Consider the following 16,535-nt stretch of genomic DNA (forward strand, 5'->3'; position numbering starts at 1 on the left):
TGAATATAAAATCCTATTTGAGGAAGAAAATATTTTCTTGTCCCTTATGAATCATTACCCTTTGTAGTATAATTCACTGAAGTTATTTTTTCAATACAAAAAGAATGCTTAGATTTTGGTTAAACAAAGAAAAATTAAGGCAGTGTCTTTAAGCCCAATAAAGGAAAAAACTAACAAATAAGCCTATCTGAGAGGGGCATTTTGAGCTCATTATTTGGATACAGTATTGAACAATTATGACTTTAAATATAAAATATTAATGTTTCAAAACTTCCCATTTCCTTAGTTTTCTTTCTTCCTAGCTATGGGAACTTCATATAGCCCATTTAATTTTAAAGAATTAAAGGAACATTTGTCACTTAATTTTGGAACAAAATACGAATGGTGCTTGACCCAGAACTATCAACTCAGATAGTAAACAATTATGTCCATATGTATTGTTGACCCAGTATAAAAAGGAGGAGGATCCGCAGCTGTCAAAATATGGTTGGAAATGGCTAACGGCATTTGGAATCTGCTACAAAACAGAAGATATAAAGTTTTGAGGTACTGTTGCCTTACAGTCTTATCAAGGTTTAGATTTAAAAATCTAAATGAGGGATTTTTTTTTTTGTTTTGTTTTGTATTCCAAAAAGCAGGTCGCAAAGCTCATCTGAAATCTCAGTCATCGTCGTATTGGTTATCATCCCTGAGCTGTGTCTCATCTGCGTGTCGTATCAACCAGCTGTATATGGTTTCAGTCATTCCACTTAGTGCTACATCTTGTTATACCAATTCATGGAACGCTTTACTGCTTTGACCCAGTTTTCCATGCTCATTTCATATTCTTGCCATTTCTTCTGCGGCTTGAAAACAACTTCACTTTGCCTCAGTTTCTTCAGTTCCTCCTTGTCAGCCCAAAACCCTATGGATAGAAAAAATTACTCTCAAATTTTAAGGCAAATAAGGAGTCCATAAAGTTTATCCACAAACCTATGCAAACTGGTGCACAGGTAAACAACTATTGTTTTAAAACACAATTTAAAATATTTTTGCTGCTTTTGAATTTTGTTAGATTGACTATCCCTGGGAATAAATACACCAGGATTTTAAAATCATTTTGTTTCTATCAGCTTTATTTCTGTTTGTCAGGGCACCAACCATTTCCAGACCAACCTCACCCTATCATCATTTAATTTCATGACTTGCTAAGAAAAGTTTTCAAGTAAGAAATTGTATATTTTCCTTTTACATAACTAAAAAAAGATAAATTAGGATTTTTGTCATATATCTTGAGGTAAGAGGCAACTCTCTGGGATATGCATAAATTCAAACTTGGGACTGAATGTAATAAGTTTCTTTGTCAAACTATTTTATTTCATACAAGTTACTTAAATCCCACTTCCTGATAATATTGTCCTGGCATATATTGTTCTTCATAAAGAGGATCATGTGATTTATAATAAAAAGCAGCAAGAACACACTTTTATATCCATGACCGCAAGTAATCGGAAATGGCTAAGGTGTCTTATTAATTAACCTGGTGTATTTCACTTACTCTGAAGTACTAATAGAGTTGACAAGTCTTCTTAAGGTATATTTTTCTCTTATCAATAAAGCAGACACAAAATTCTTTCCTCTCATATTTTCTGTCAGGACACATTCTTTCTAACTGACAATGTCAGCCTTTTAGATTTATCCATATTTAAAGATATTAATTTATAGAAGTTATTAAAAGACTAAAAATAGTTTTTATTAGTATACTAAAGTAAGATAAGTCTAGTCATGAAAACAAGCATGTTCTTTAAATCCTTATATCCAGAATTAATTCTTTACTCTCCAAGGCATATGTATTTTTTTTAAGATTTCCTTCCTTCCTTCCTCTCTTCCTTCCTTCCTTCCTTTAGCGTGTGATGTGGGGGAGAGGCAGAGGGAGAAGGAGAGAGAAAAATCTCAAGCACTCTGCACTGAGCATGGAGCCCAACACAGGGCTCGCTCACATACCTGAAATCATGACGTGAACCGACATCAAGAGTCAAATGCTTAATCCACTGAGCCACCCAGGTGCCCCATGACATACATATTTTTTAAAGTACTTTTATTAAATATGTATCAAATAGACTCATCTCCTGGGTGAATTTTGAAAATAGGATGTGCATAGACTTCAAGTCTCAGATTCCTGAAAGAGAAGCAATCCAACCAGAAATCTCAGCTTTACTGAGACGATAAAACTACTCCCTGTAGTTAGTGAAGTCTCTGTATTGGAAGGGTTTGAAATTAAGTATAGGATAGATACAATGAAACCGCTAAAGCTCAAGCCACTATGTTATTTTTTTTTAAAGACTGATTTTATTTATTTGTTTATCTGTTTATTTATTTGTCAGAGAGAGAGAGCACAAGCAGCAGGAGAGGCAGGCAGAGGGAGAAGCAGGCTCCTTGACAAGCAAGGAGCCCAACGTAGGACTCGACCCCAGAATCAGGATCATGACCCGAGCAGGAAGCAGAGGCCTAACCGACGACGGATCCACCCAGATGTCCTGCTACTACGTTATGTTTAAGAATAATCTGTATGTGGGGACGCCTGAGTGACTCAGTCAGTTAAGCATCGGCCTTTGGCTCAGGTCACAATCACAGGGTCCTGGGATCAAGCATCAGGTTCCTTGCTCCATGAGGAGACTGCTTCTCCTCTGCTGCTCCCCCTGCTTGAGCTTCTTGTTCTACCAAATAAATAAAATCATAAAAAAAAGAATAATCTGTGTTATCTAAAATAATTAAAATGTTCAAGAGAATCTGATATATTTTTAGTCTTACAAGGTGAAAAGGCACAGAAAGATTTTATTTACCTTATAAATAATATTAGAATGTTTATGAGCATTTGATTTACTGCAAATATAAGCTTAATTTATTCATTTTGCAAGATTTAAAATTTATTTAAGTACAGGAGAAGATTTTCTTTGTTACACTTCTAAGTTTGCTTAGTTAGGCATATGAAATTATTAAAAAGAAAGTCAATTGTATTAAATTTGTATTAGTTGAAATATACAAAAGAATTTAACTGAATTTGTAATGGAAATATTATTCAAGGAAAAGTTATTTTCTTCAACTTTAACCACACATTAATCAGTGAGCAAATGAAAGTGATTGTTTCAATTTTATTCAAAGTTAGCAGATTTTTACTAGAATAAAGTTAAAGCTGAACTTACCAAGATTTCAAACTTTTTAGATTTATAACTTTAATATGTTAAATATTAGCCTAAAACTCATAACTGCAAAATATTCTGTTTTGTACAAACACTCTTTCCCTTCCACACAGGAATGTATTAAATATTCCCAGTGTCCCAAGTCACCATCCTGCTTCCTAGGGAACCCTCTAATTGCATTTCCTGAGTCTATTCTTCACCCTCCCAAATAATCTTCACACTAATTGCTAAAGTGGTCTGTTCAAATATAGATCTATCCATGTCCCTCCCCTGCTTAAAATTCTTCGGTGGCTCTCCAGTGCCTTCACGATTAAGTTCAAACTCCTGTATGAGGAGTCTACCACAATTGGACCTCTGTTCCTCTCCAGCCTTTCCTCTTGCTTTTCCTCTATTAGCACTTACTGTAATGGGCTGGGACATTTGCACAGGCTGCTTTCTTTATTGGACCACTCACCTCTTGTGGCTCCTTACTCCCCCTTCTGGCTGTTTGCTGACTCCTTCAAAACTGAACCTCCTCTGGGAAGCCTGCATCACTTGCTTAAAGCTATGGCTGTCCACGGGGTTTATCACACAAGTCTAATAACAGGTTGACTTGCCCGACTGTAACCAGAGACTCCCATAGCAGGGACTATGCCTTTTAAACTCTATTCCCAGCAGTGATTGTCATGTAGCAGGTACTCAACATATTTTCAATAAGCAAAAGAATGGAATGGTTTCTAATGCCAAAGAAAAGCCTATCTACTCCAGAAGTTTACCCAGAGACCTTTCCTCCGCTAAAGACAGAGCAGTTGAAAATTAATTCTCCTTGCCTCATAATTCTGACTGAAGGAGTGAAGGAAGGAGGGAGAGAGGGAGGGAGGGGAAGACCCACCCACAGAGGAGGTCAAAGGAGTATTCTGTGAGTTATGTGCATATGTGTATTGAGCTTAATGAACACCAAGGTTTTCCAGAGCCTCTCTTAATTCTGTGATTTGGGAAGAGAAATGCTATTGGCAAGAAACAGCTTCCAAGACAGCTCTCGCTTTTATAAAATCCACACATACCAACAGCAAGGCCAGCCAGAAAAGCTGCACCAAGGCAGGACATGTCTATGTTGACGGGTCTCTCTATATTAGCATTAATCAGGTCTGAAGTCATCTGCATAACAAAATTGTTCCTACAAACTCCTCCATCTGCCCTGTGGGAATCAAGATATTTGAGATAAATTATTCCAACAGAAGCATAAAAACATTCATTTTTTTTTAAAGGGCCACATATATTTTTTTTGATTCTTGATTTTGTAAGTTCAACTTTTAATTCCAAAACTGTATCATTCCACATTGACCTGAAGTTAAGGTCCTCACTAGGTAATCTTCAAACACTTTTCCTTATCCCTAACATCAATCTTCCCACCCACCCTGTTTGTCAAGACTAGCTCAAATTAGACTAAGTAAACTAAGCCAATGTAAAAATTCATTTGGACATACCAGCAAAGAAAATTTGATGTTTCCATGCCAAAAGGATAGCCACACATACAAAAAGGAGATTTTAAAGATGTTTATAATATACATACATATATTAGGATCTTCCTAAATTCTATATTGTGTTATGTTCTCTATAAGCCCAAATTCTTTTCTTTCCAAATTCCTATGACCAAGAATTTTGTTGCAAAGGAACTAGGCATAATTTTTTTTGAAATCCTAAATAATCATAATGATGAAAATACTAATAGCAATTACTACTCACTTCCAATTTTTTTTTTTAAAGATTTTATTTATTTATTTGACAGTGAGAGATCACAAGTAGAGAGGCAGGCAGAGAGAGAGGGGGAAGCAGGCTCCCTGCTGAGCAGAGAGAACCCGATGCGGGGCTCGATCCCAGGACCCTGAGACCAGACCATGACCTGAGCCGAAGGCAGAGGCTTTAACCCACTGAGCCACCCAGGTGCCCCATCACTTCCAATTTCTAATTAAATCTATTGAAAACAAAGTTTACATACCGGACTTTTGTCACAGGGATATGGATCTCTTTCTGCATCAACTCATACAACTGTTTGTTTCTAGTAAAAAAATCAAGATAACTATTTAGGGAACATTCATAGCATGATAATTCTCTATCTTTTTCCAATCTAGAAAAATAAAAACTTTGGTTTTATTTATGTGGCATTTATAAAATATGCAAAAGAAAACATTAAACCAACATATTCAAATATTCAAAAATATTATGCTAACTGGAAGTTGATAATAAATGCTCAAACAAGCAAGAGGTTCGGGGCCTAGTGCTTGCACCTTGATAAAAGGGAGTATATTTTTCATTTAGAAATAAATTTAATCTACTGTCCTTCCTACAAATAAAAATTTAAAGCAAGCATTCACTTAATAGACAGTGATTAGGATGATATGACATTCTAATAGAATTCATCAACTATAAAAATAATAGAATTCATCAACTATAAAAATAATCACTTTGTAATCACAGAAATTTTTATTTTAAACATTCCAAATGTTCCATATTTATGACAGCCAGATTCTTAACTTTAAGAAACTACAACTGTGCCATAATGAAAAGACCACAGGGAAAGATACAAAAAAAGTAATTTTGGTGATTCAATCTTTGAGTATAATGGAAGCATTATTAATTAGAATCATTAGAATTCTCCTTTATCAATAAGGATAGAAAAATCTCTGAAAGCCCAAATTTTAAATCTTTTATGCTTAAGAAATTAGATACAGTTGACCCTTGAATAACACAGGGATTAGGGATATTAACCCACCACAAAATCAAAAATCCATGTGTAAATTCTGACTCCCCTAAAACTTTACTAATAGCGTACTTTTGGCAGGAAGCCTTACTGATAACAGTTAATTTGTTATTAAGAAAATCATAAGGAAGAGAAAATACATTTATAGTCCTGTACTGTGTTTACTGAAAAAAATTCACATGTTTAAGTGGATTTGCACAGTTCAAACCCATGGTGTTCAAGGGCCAACTGCATTTTTAAAAAATCCTCTATTTTCAGATATCAAATCTAAATGGTACTGGTTCTATTATATCTAAAAAAAAAAAGATGTTACAGCAATTAAGCAATAGGAGCAGATTATGTCATGACTTTAAAGGTATAAAAAGTTAAAATTAAGAAATTTCATAATTTAGTTTAGCAGAAATTAACAGAAGGAAATGGAAATACTGTATGAGGAAGGGAGAGTTTAGGGCAGGTTTTGGTACCTGAAAGCTATGGACTCCAATATTGCTCGTACGAGATGGTATTTATTGGTGGAAGGCTTCAAGCCCATAAAAGAGGCACATGCACAGGGATCATTTAGTGGAGCCTAAAGAAAGAGATAGGAAGAATTTTTTTTAATTTTTTATTTTTTTATAAACATATAATGTATTATTAGCCCCAGGGGTACAGGTCTGTGAATCGCCAGGTTTACACACTTCACAGCACCACCATAGCACATACCCTCCCCAATGTCCATAACCCCACCACCCTCTCCCTACCGCCCTCCACCGCTGGCAACCCTCAGTTTGTTTTGTGAGATTAAGAGTCTCTTATGGTTTGTCCCCCTTCCTATCCCATCTTGTTTCATTTATTCTATTCCTACCCCCCCAAACCCCCACGTTGAATCTCCACTGGGAAGAATTTTTATTATTGTTCTAAATTATATCTATAGTCTCGGAAGACATATTATGCAATAAAAACACAGCCATGGTAGAAAAAAAGAATGCTTGGAGTTAAGTAGTTTTAAAATAAATGACAGCCCTATAGTACGTGAACTATTACGATAACTCTTTAATAGGACCTAAGCAAGGCTGAGTCATAGGTATTGGACTTAGCTAAACCTTCTGTCTGAACTCATACGAAGAGAAGGGACTGAGACAGAGTAACAAATTATTAATCGTTTTTTTTCAGAGTAACAAACTATTAAATATCTAGCTCTACAAGAAGAAATGAAAAGCAATCCTAGTATTTCCCCTTTTCTCCATCTGTAAAGTTTTTAACCCAGAATCGTTTTTGTAGAGTGTTTTTTTAAAAATATACATTAGTCTTAAGATTAAAAAACTATAATGCAGAATATGTGTTTTCCAGTGTCACAACTTACACCTAGTATGCTGTCAGACATTCAAACTAAACTCTTCTATTTCTTAGCTTAATAGTCTCATTGCCTCATAGGAGAAATGACTCGGCCTAACTTCCGTCTTTAAAAGAGCCGAAGTCTTGAGCTGGAATTCTCTATCTGTCGGATGAAGTTTGTTTTCATCTTTGCATCCCCAGAAATGCAAGACAATTCTGGGACACAAAGATGAAGAGCAAAGACTCCTGCCAGAGCTTATAATCTCACAAGGAAAGACACAGAAGAATGGTTTCAATGTTAAGATACGAGGTTGCAACAGAGGGAAGTATTAGTGCTATCAGGATGATGGTCCCCAAGAAAAATGCCTTCTAGCTTCAGGGCCTTGAGACATCATCTCATTACCTGGAAAACTTTCTACCACCACTTTTCCTGGTTAATCCTACTCCACTTCCAGATTTTGGCTCAGATTCCTCTGGGAAAATTTCTGATCCCAGAGACAAGACCAAGCCCCCATCATCGTTTTTATTTTTGTTTTCAAGATTTTATTTATTTATTTGACACAGAGAGAAAGAGAGCACAAGCAGGGGGAGCAGCAGAGGGAGAGGGAGACCCAGACTCCCTGCTGAGCAAGGAGTCCATTGTAGGGTTTGAGCCCAACCTGAGCCAAAGGCAGATGCTAAACTGACTGAGCCACTCAGGCGCCCCTTCCATCACCGCTTTTATGGAACCCTAGAGCTTCACATCATATCATATATTGACAATCATGTATACTTGTGTGAACATTTGTTAAAAGTCTGTCTTCCCTGCAGAAACTCACTCCTATATGTTTCCAGGGTCTTGCACTGCATCTGGCCCCCACAGGGCATCCTCACACATTTGTTCAATTAATGAACAAACAATACTCTTCCTCGTTACTTAATTGAAGAAATTCCATATTACATCTTATCCTTCCTGTAGCTGTGATTTTCCTCCTATTGTGATTTTATCCTGATTATTTTTCAGGATTTATTAATTTTTATTTATTATTAATGTGTTTTGGTGATTCACTCAGTAAAAGCTTATTTATAGTCACGCTGGCTTCTATCAGGTGATACAATACTGTAAAACAAAGAGAGGTCAGATTCAGCTAGTTCAATGAGTCCCTAGCAATGTGCTATGTATTTTCTGTGCAAAAACATTTTCTTTTAATATACCACATTTTCTTTTTTATAAACTCCTGGTATGACTGGCCTGAAATCACTTTTGTAAATATAGCTAAGCACATAATTTATAATTAATTAGTAACAGGCCAATCTGAGGGGTAATAAATTCCATAGAGACCCAAAAAGTCCTTTTCGGTTACAACTCCCCTGTATTAGATAGTCCAAGTGAGTCTGTCTTTGGGATGATATGGTAGGAAACACATGGCAAAGTCCTTTGGGCCTGGTCACACCTTGCCAGGACAGATAACCTCCAGCCACATTTCTAATCTGTCACTGTCAATCCCACTGAGTAAGCCTTCCAGACCATCAACCAAATAGGAACAGCAGGACTCAGTAAAGCTTTGTTTGGAGGCCAAAGCTAATGTAGCTGACTCCTGCCCAAGGAACAGACTGCCTGCCACCATAGGCCCTTGTTACCACTGGGATCCTAGCCTAATATGCTGGGGCCTTGCAGGACGGTTAACACCTCTTGCCCTTTGTCAACTGTGAACTTAAACACAAACTCCTGTGGCACCTACTATGTATTCCCAATGTCACTTTTTATACTGTATCATGAACCAGTATAGCAGAGTGGTTAAGAACCTAGACTCTGGAATCAGAACACATGGGCCCTGAAACCAGCTCTGCCACTCACTAGCTGTATGAGACCACGCAAGTGATTTAACAGCTCTACATTAGTTTTCCCATCTTTGGAATGGGATGATAAGAGCATTTTCTGCCTTACGGAGTTACTGAGGATTAAATGAGATAACACATGACATTTAGAACAGTGCCTGATAAGAATTTGCTACAATTTTATATTACTATTATTTCTTACTAAAACCCTTCCCACTACTGACTTTCTTCATAACCCTTTCTGTGCCTTCTGAATCAATCCTTCCTTCTATTGTAAATAAATTCTCCTAACCTGTAACCAACTCTGAGAAGTTCTCTCTACTCATTCTGTGGTTGCTATAACATGACCAGCTCTGTGCTGGGCAAACAGCTTCAGTGGTGGCTATCCAGAGGAGGACCTTCAAACTTCCAGATCACGGGTCCTAGAAAAACACAACTACTTCCCATGGTCACCCTAGGCCACTATGCATCTACTGTTAGAGAAGACACTTCCCTTTCCCCATGTTTGCTTAGGACCACATCAACTTCATGTTTTACCTCCCTTCACCTTTCCATGGTGCAGAGATCCCAGTCACTCACAAGACCAGAGATGGCATTCCCAGTACTTGCTGGCCACATCTCTTTCTGAAGGAACTGCTTGAATCCACAGACCTTGTTGTCTACAGCAGCCATGTTTCACACCCTAGTTCCACTGCCAGTGTCACAACTATGGGGACTGAGCAGGACTAACTTAAAATCTGTGCAAAGCTTGAGAAGACCAGGTGCTCCAGTCAGAGTCTCAGATTTCCCAGAAAAGACCATTTCAGAAAAAGACCATCAACAGGGGGAACTGAAGCTAAAAGGCACAAAGTGTTAGAACGTTGTATGTATTTCCAAATTATGGAGAAGCAGAGAGTGTGAGGAAAATGACAATTAAGCAGAAGTTAGGAGGAAGAAAGAATACAGAGCAGAGCTGGTAATGAGAAAAGGGGACCTACAGAGAAGAAACCACAAAGAACATTAAGAACTGCAAAGTCAGTTGCTGACTCCTTTCCAGTACCAGTGAACCACCAGCTCCCTTCAGGGTAGGAAGAGCAAGCTGGTTCCCTGCAAACCTAAGAAACCTCATTGGAGCATGACTCCTCAGCCTCTGAAGACCAGCACTTGGTCCACAGTCCTGTCCATCCTACCACTGCCACCACCACAGTAACTTTCAAGTTAAGCAGCTAGCTACTGATTCCTGCCTCTGATGCCTGTCAAAGATACTTTCCATTAGTGTCTCCCCCCACAAACCACAAGCTCTGAAGAGTGAAGCCACAATGGCTGCACCAACTGATGTCACCCTGGGGTTATGGCCCCCATGCTCTAGCTCGCCCCTTGCCATTCCCGGAAGTGGTTGTCCTGGACGTCCCACTTTCCTCAAAGTGCCCCCAAACCCCTTCCTCAACAGAATCCCTGGAGAAATTAAGGCTATGGTGATTTTTTAATATCTTACCCCCTGTTATCTATGGTATAACAATATTCTAAAATTAAAGGCAGTATGGCAGATACTTGACCCTTCCCTCCATTTCCCCATCCCTCATTTTCTTTAGCTGTTGACATAGGCTGCTTATCAGTGATCTCCCTCCTATTTTCCAAACAGCTTAGTATCAACACACTACTGTTGTTTGAATTAACTTTTGGTTTCTACTGAGGAGTTTCAATGCTACATTGGGAAATACTTGGTCTGCAGCCTTCCCCTGCTCCTCTCAAATCCAACATACTGCCAGGAGGCAGTCATGGCAGGATAGGGACATTTTTTATTAACATGAAATTAAAACTGTTATCTGTGAGAGTTTTGTCTAATCTTCTGGGTTTTAGCAATATTTTTTAATCATATATTTTAAATTATTTTTAGAGGCAGATGGACTGAGGCAGAAGTTAAAAACAGAGGTATCAAGATAAAACCACTATTAAATCCCCCAGCATACTTCTCAAAAAGGGAAGAATCCCCAGTAGCCTAATTAAATCCTACCTTGGCTGGTGACAACTATTCATCTCAAGCTTCCTCCTGAAACCTCAACTGAACAAATATTCTTCACCCCCTGTCCTAGGATGGACGCTATTTAGTTTCCTCATATCACCCTAAAAGAGGACACTGCAACCTCCACTGCGTAGTTTATAAACTTTCAGTCCTTTAGGATAATGTATATAGAAGGAAATTTTTACAGATATTAATGACCATTAAAAGTTTAGATTCAAAATCCGGATTTTTAGAGATTTGAAACACCCTGATCTAATCTTTTTTCACCACCTTCTACATTATATTGTCCAAACTTTCAAATTTGGGGCTTTTTTTAACTGATTGCCTGAGAATGGGATGGACTAGAAGTAAGAGAAATTTTTATTTTCTGAAAGGAAACATATTTATAAGAAGATTAAAAGGCCAGCATAAGATTTCAAAAAAATGGAATTTTGTTCATAATAATATACCTGAAAAGTTTTTTAAAGGTCTTATTACAATACGCTAAAATCAAAGGCAATATCACAGATCTTTCAAGTAAATACTAAGTTAAATATTACAAAGCCAAGTCTTTTACTGGGTTCACTTTTTGATTAGGTGAAGTAACCAATACTCCATCACAACAGTTAACCAAAAGAAATTTTGATTTTTTAAAAAAAGTTAATGAAACAAACAAACAAAAAAAGTTAATGAAACTTATAAGTTATTGCAAAATATGCCTATATGTATGTGTGTGTGTGTGTGTGTGTGTGTGTGGGCATGCACACATGTAATCTTCACATTATTTTTCTAATTCTCAATGGGATACTTCCTCTGAGTAAAATAATGACAATATACAGATATATCTCTCCCTACTGGGAAATGGCAACTTTTGGTTATGATAAAGTAATCCTAAGTCTTATGTAAAAGTTCTATACTAAACCTGCCAACTTCTCATTTCCACATGGGTGGAGCTCCAGGCTGAATGTGCTGTATTTTCTTATCCTTGCTAAGTCACAGCTCCTCAGCCCCAGAACATGCCTTCACCTTCACAGTGATTAGTGCCCAAATTTTCAGGTAAGGGAGTGGCAGGTACATAATTTTGAGTGTGGGTATGAGGATAGAAATGTCTGTAGTTGCCACTGACTAATAAAAAAATTTAAAAATTTTTTAAAAAATACCTGCAATCCATTAAAAGATGGAACAAAACAGACTCCTTCAGAATCTTCTAAACTTTTGGCCATTTTTTCAGTCTCAGCAGCATCTGTGAAAAGATCTGCAAAAACAAAAACAAATAATTAAAAAACCCATAAAACAAAACAGAGGGGCTGGGAAGTGACAACAGAATTATGATATATGACTGGTATTTACCTGCATCCAAAATTTATTATGAGTACACTGTGAAAGGGTCAACAGAAAGGCCAATCTGCTCCAGTACTATCTGGGCTCCCACACTTCACAGGTTTAGGGGCCTGTGGAAGATTTTAGAAGGGCTCTGTATGGAGCACACCTTACCTTTTCCTTTAAAAATATTTAGGCTATTTATAAGATAGCTGGGTGGCTCAGTCCATTGAATGCTTAAAATACTCTCTCCCTCTCTCTCTGCAACCCACCACCCATCCCCCTGCATGCATGCTCTATGCCTGTCTCTCTCTCAAATAAATAGATAAATAAAAATATCTGAGCTATTTAAAAATCAATTCTGTGTTTTTTGGCATTAAAATCAATTATTCTTCTGAAGATAACACCATTCCTAGTTCTCTGATGAAAAGATCCTCTCTACTGAGTCAACTGAAAAACTACTCCATCTAATGAGTTCCATCAGGGGTGACCAATAAGTAGATATACTAATAGGCAATCTTGAAGAAACAAAAAAAATCAAGATCTAATTAATTTAGTATACTATTTCTACTGAAGTATATAACATACATATAGAAACATACATATAGAAATATACATATAGAAACATACATCTTTGAACACTCATAGACATTCTTTTTGTGAACATATGTATATGTTTCTGTTTGATATATATGAAAGGATGGAACTACTAGTCCTAAGGTCTACACATTTAGTACTAGTTTTAGAAGATACTGCGAAACCATTTTCCAAAGTGGTTATACCAAATTAAGGCTCCTGACAACAGTAAGAAAATTTCAGTTATACCACATTCTTGCCTATAATTGATACTATGTTTTTCATTTTAGCTATTTTGGTGGTATTGCATGACAGTTTGATTTTTATTTTCTCTATTAACTAATGAAGTTGAAATCCTTTTCATTGACCACTTGGATATCTTTGTGAAGTGACTCAAATAAGCATGTAGGACAGACAGCATAGATCAGATGATAAAGCTCAAAAATCAGTCATCATAAAAATTGATGGCTTTGTACAGCCTTAAGTAAAATGGCTTAATTTAATTGTATGTTTTGTTATTCTTGTAGTGAAAAATTGATTAAAGATAAGAAGGTTAAGGAACACCTACATTAAAATGCAAGTTAATAAGGACTGTTCAATAATAACTATAAATTTTATTCAAAATGAATTCTCAGATCCATTAGTCACATTTGTTTGGTCAAAATGTTCACATAACACATTAAAATATATCTAGTACTTCAAAAACTAATATTAAAAAAATAACATTGGTTTTAGGGGCACCTGGGTGGCTCAGTTGATTAAGTGTCTGACACTTGGTTTCAGCTCAGATCATGATCTCAGGGTTATGAGATGGAGCTCTGCATCAGGCTCTGGGCTCCAGGCTCAGCACAAAATCTGCTTGAGGTTCTCTCACTCCCCCTCTCCCTCTCCCCCCACTTGCATGCTCTTCCTCTCTCTCAAATAAATTAAATCTTTAAAAAAATTATGGTTTCTGAGGGTTGATGTGGGGAGGGGGGTTGAGAGAGGGGAGTTGGGGTTATGGACATTGGGGAGGGTATGTGCTATGGTGAGTGCTGTGAAGTGTGTAAACCTGGTGATTCACAGACCTGTACCCCTGCAGATAAAAATATATTTTATGTTTATAAAAAATAAAATTAAAAAAAATTATGGTTTTGAAATCTGTATGTTTTATTAAAGATTTTACTTATTTGACAGAGAGAGATCACAAGTAGATAGAGAGGAAGGCAAAGAGAGAGAGAGGGAAGCAGGCTCTCCGCTGAGCAGAGAGCCCAATGCAGAACTTGATCCCAGGACCCTGAGACCATGACCTGAGCCAAAAGCAGTGGCTTAACCCACTGAGCCACCCAGGTGCCCTGAATCTGTATGTTTTAAAAAATCATGTCCAAATATAGATATATATATATATTTTTTAAAGATTTTTTATTTATTTATTTGACAGAGAGATCACAAGCAGGCAGAGAGGCAGGCAGAGAGAGAGGAGGAAGCAGGCTCCTGCTGAGCAGAGAGCCCGATGCGGGGCTCGATCCCAGGACCCCGAGATCACGACCCGAGCCGAAGGCAGCGGCTCAACCCACTGAGCCACCCAGGCACCCCTAGATATATTTTTAAATCAAAATTTGGAAAACATACAAGATGGCTAGTTTGAGAAAGGTTTTTGGCAGGGCGCCTGGGTGGCTCAGTGGGTTAAGCCGCTGCCTTCGGCTCAGGTTGTGATCTCGGGGTCCTGGGATCGAGTCCCGCATTGGGCTCCCTGCTCAGCAGGGAGCCTGCTTCCCGCCCCCCTCTCTCTGCCTGCCTCTCCATCTACTTGTGATCTCTCTCTGTCAAATAAATAAATAAATCTTAAAAAAAAAAAAAAAAAAAGAAAAGTTTTTGGCAATAGGCAAAGAAATGGGGGGAAAGGAATTTATTTACATTCTTCACTGGTTGTTCCACACTTGCTTAAAGAAATTCTCTAAATAATCTTCCACTTAAACTGTTCTCAAATGAGCTTACTGATGGAAAATCTTTAAGAGTAAGCAGATTTCACTTTGTCTCACCCACTGAACACAGCTAAGGATCTTGGACAGAATGTGTAGAAAAGCTATCTGAGGACTCAGAAGAATAAGTCTGGTCAGGGAACTCTAACACCAAACCAGTGGTGAGTTTCCTGTTTTTATTTTCTATGGTATTTCCTGGCCTAGACTCAGGGACAGCCTAAAACCTGACACCTGGATCTGTATACTGGGTGCAAATATGAAGAGTTTCTTCAGAAGAACCCTCTTCCTAGTCTGAGGAGCAGGATTCAGGACAGAATTCTATAGGACAGAAGGTGAGCAGATACTCTGGATTTTGCTTTTTGGATTTTTTTTCATTCTACCTGAACAAGAGAGGAAAGGCAGTGAAGAGACAGAGAGAGAGAATGAAAACAGAACTTCATGAATCTGTGAGACAATAAGAAATGGCCGAACATTTCTGTGATTTGAATCCCAGAAGGAAAAGACAAAGAACACAGTCCAGAAAAACCATCCGAAGAAAAACAATGACTATAAACATCCCATAGTGGATGAAAGATATAAATCTGTAGGTTCAAGAAGTTCAGAATATTGCAACTGGATAAACACAAAGAAATTGATGCCCAGGCATACAATAATAAAACTGAAAATTAAAACCTGAAGGCAAAGAATAAGTCTTAAAAGCAACCAGATTATATATTGGGGAACAAACATTCAAATGACTGGAGGTTTCTCATCAAAACCACAAAGGTCTAAAGGCAGTGGAACATCTTTTTAAGTACTAAAAAAGAAATGTCAACCTAGAATTCTATCTTATTAATGAATCTATTTATTTATTTAATTTATTTATTTGAAAGGAGAGAGAGTGCAAGAGAATATCAGAGAGGGGAGGGGCAAAGGGAAAGGGAGAAGCAGACTTCCCCATGAGCCAGAAGCCTGACCTAGGGCTTGATCCTAGGACCTGGGGCTCGATCCCAGGACCCAAGATCAGGACCTGAGCTGAAGGCAGACACTTAACGCACTGAGCCACCCAGGTGCCCCTCAACCTAGAATTCTATATTCCAGTAAGAATATCCCTCAGAAATAAAGACAGTCTCTGATGAAGGAGAATTAAGAGAATTTGTTGTTAACATAGTATAAAAGAAATGTTAATCTATATGCAAAAAAACAAAAAAAGAATCTTGACTTAAACTTCACACCGTATATAAAAATTAATTCAAAACTGTTTATATCTAAATGTAAAACATAAACTATAAAACTTTTAGAAGAAACCATGAGAGAAAAACCTGTGTGACTCTGATTTGACCAAGAGTTCTTAGATATGATATCCAAAGCATAATTCACAAAACAAAAAATTATGAATTAAACTTTGACAAATTAAAAGCTTTTACTCTGCAAAGGATCTTGCTAAAAAATGAAAACATATGGTAAAATTTAGATGAAAATATTTGCAAATCATGTATTCCAAAAAGGACCTACATTCAAAACCAAAAAAGAACTCTCAAACTCCACAGTAAGAAAACCCAATAAAAACTGCACAAAAGATGTGAACAGATACTTCACCAAAGAAGATATATAGATGGCAAAAAAAGCACATGAAAAGGTGTTTGATATAATTAACCACTGGAGAA

General features: G+C 37.2%; 1 protein-coding gene across 3 annotated transcripts in view; it reads right to left on the minus strand.

Moving 5' to 3' along the window:
• Positions 1 to 658: 658 nt before the first annotated feature.
• Positions 659 to 16,535, minus strand: part of GK5 (glycerol kinase 5) — an 84,764-nt gene continuing 68,887 nt past the window's right edge. For 2 of the 3 annotated variants that reach the window (XM_032852390.1, XM_032852391.1), the window contains 5 exons: positions 12,193 to 12,287; positions 6,384 to 6,487; positions 5,158 to 5,217; positions 4,223 to 4,356; positions 659 to 904 (listed from right to left, as the gene is read on the minus strand). In XM_032852390.1, coding sequence (XP_032708281.1) covers positions 756 to 904; positions 4,223 to 4,356; positions 5,158 to 5,217; positions 6,384 to 6,487; positions 12,193 to 12,287 — 542 coding nt within the window. In that variant the 3' untranslated portion in view covers positions 659 to 755. The remainder of the gene's footprint in view (positions 905 to 4,222; positions 4,357 to 5,157; positions 5,218 to 6,383; positions 6,488 to 12,192; positions 12,288 to 16,535) is intronic. The other variant, XM_032852392.1, reaches the window with a different exon arrangement.

Source organism: Lontra canadensis, unplaced genomic scaffold (genome assembly GCF_010015895.1).
Source record: "Lontra canadensis isolate GAN:19392208 unplaced genomic scaffold, GSC_riverotter_1.0 scaffold6, whole genome shotgun sequence".
In the NCBI taxonomy this organism is placed as follows: Eukaryota; Metazoa; Chordata; class Mammalia; order Carnivora; family Mustelidae; genus Lontra; species Lontra canadensis.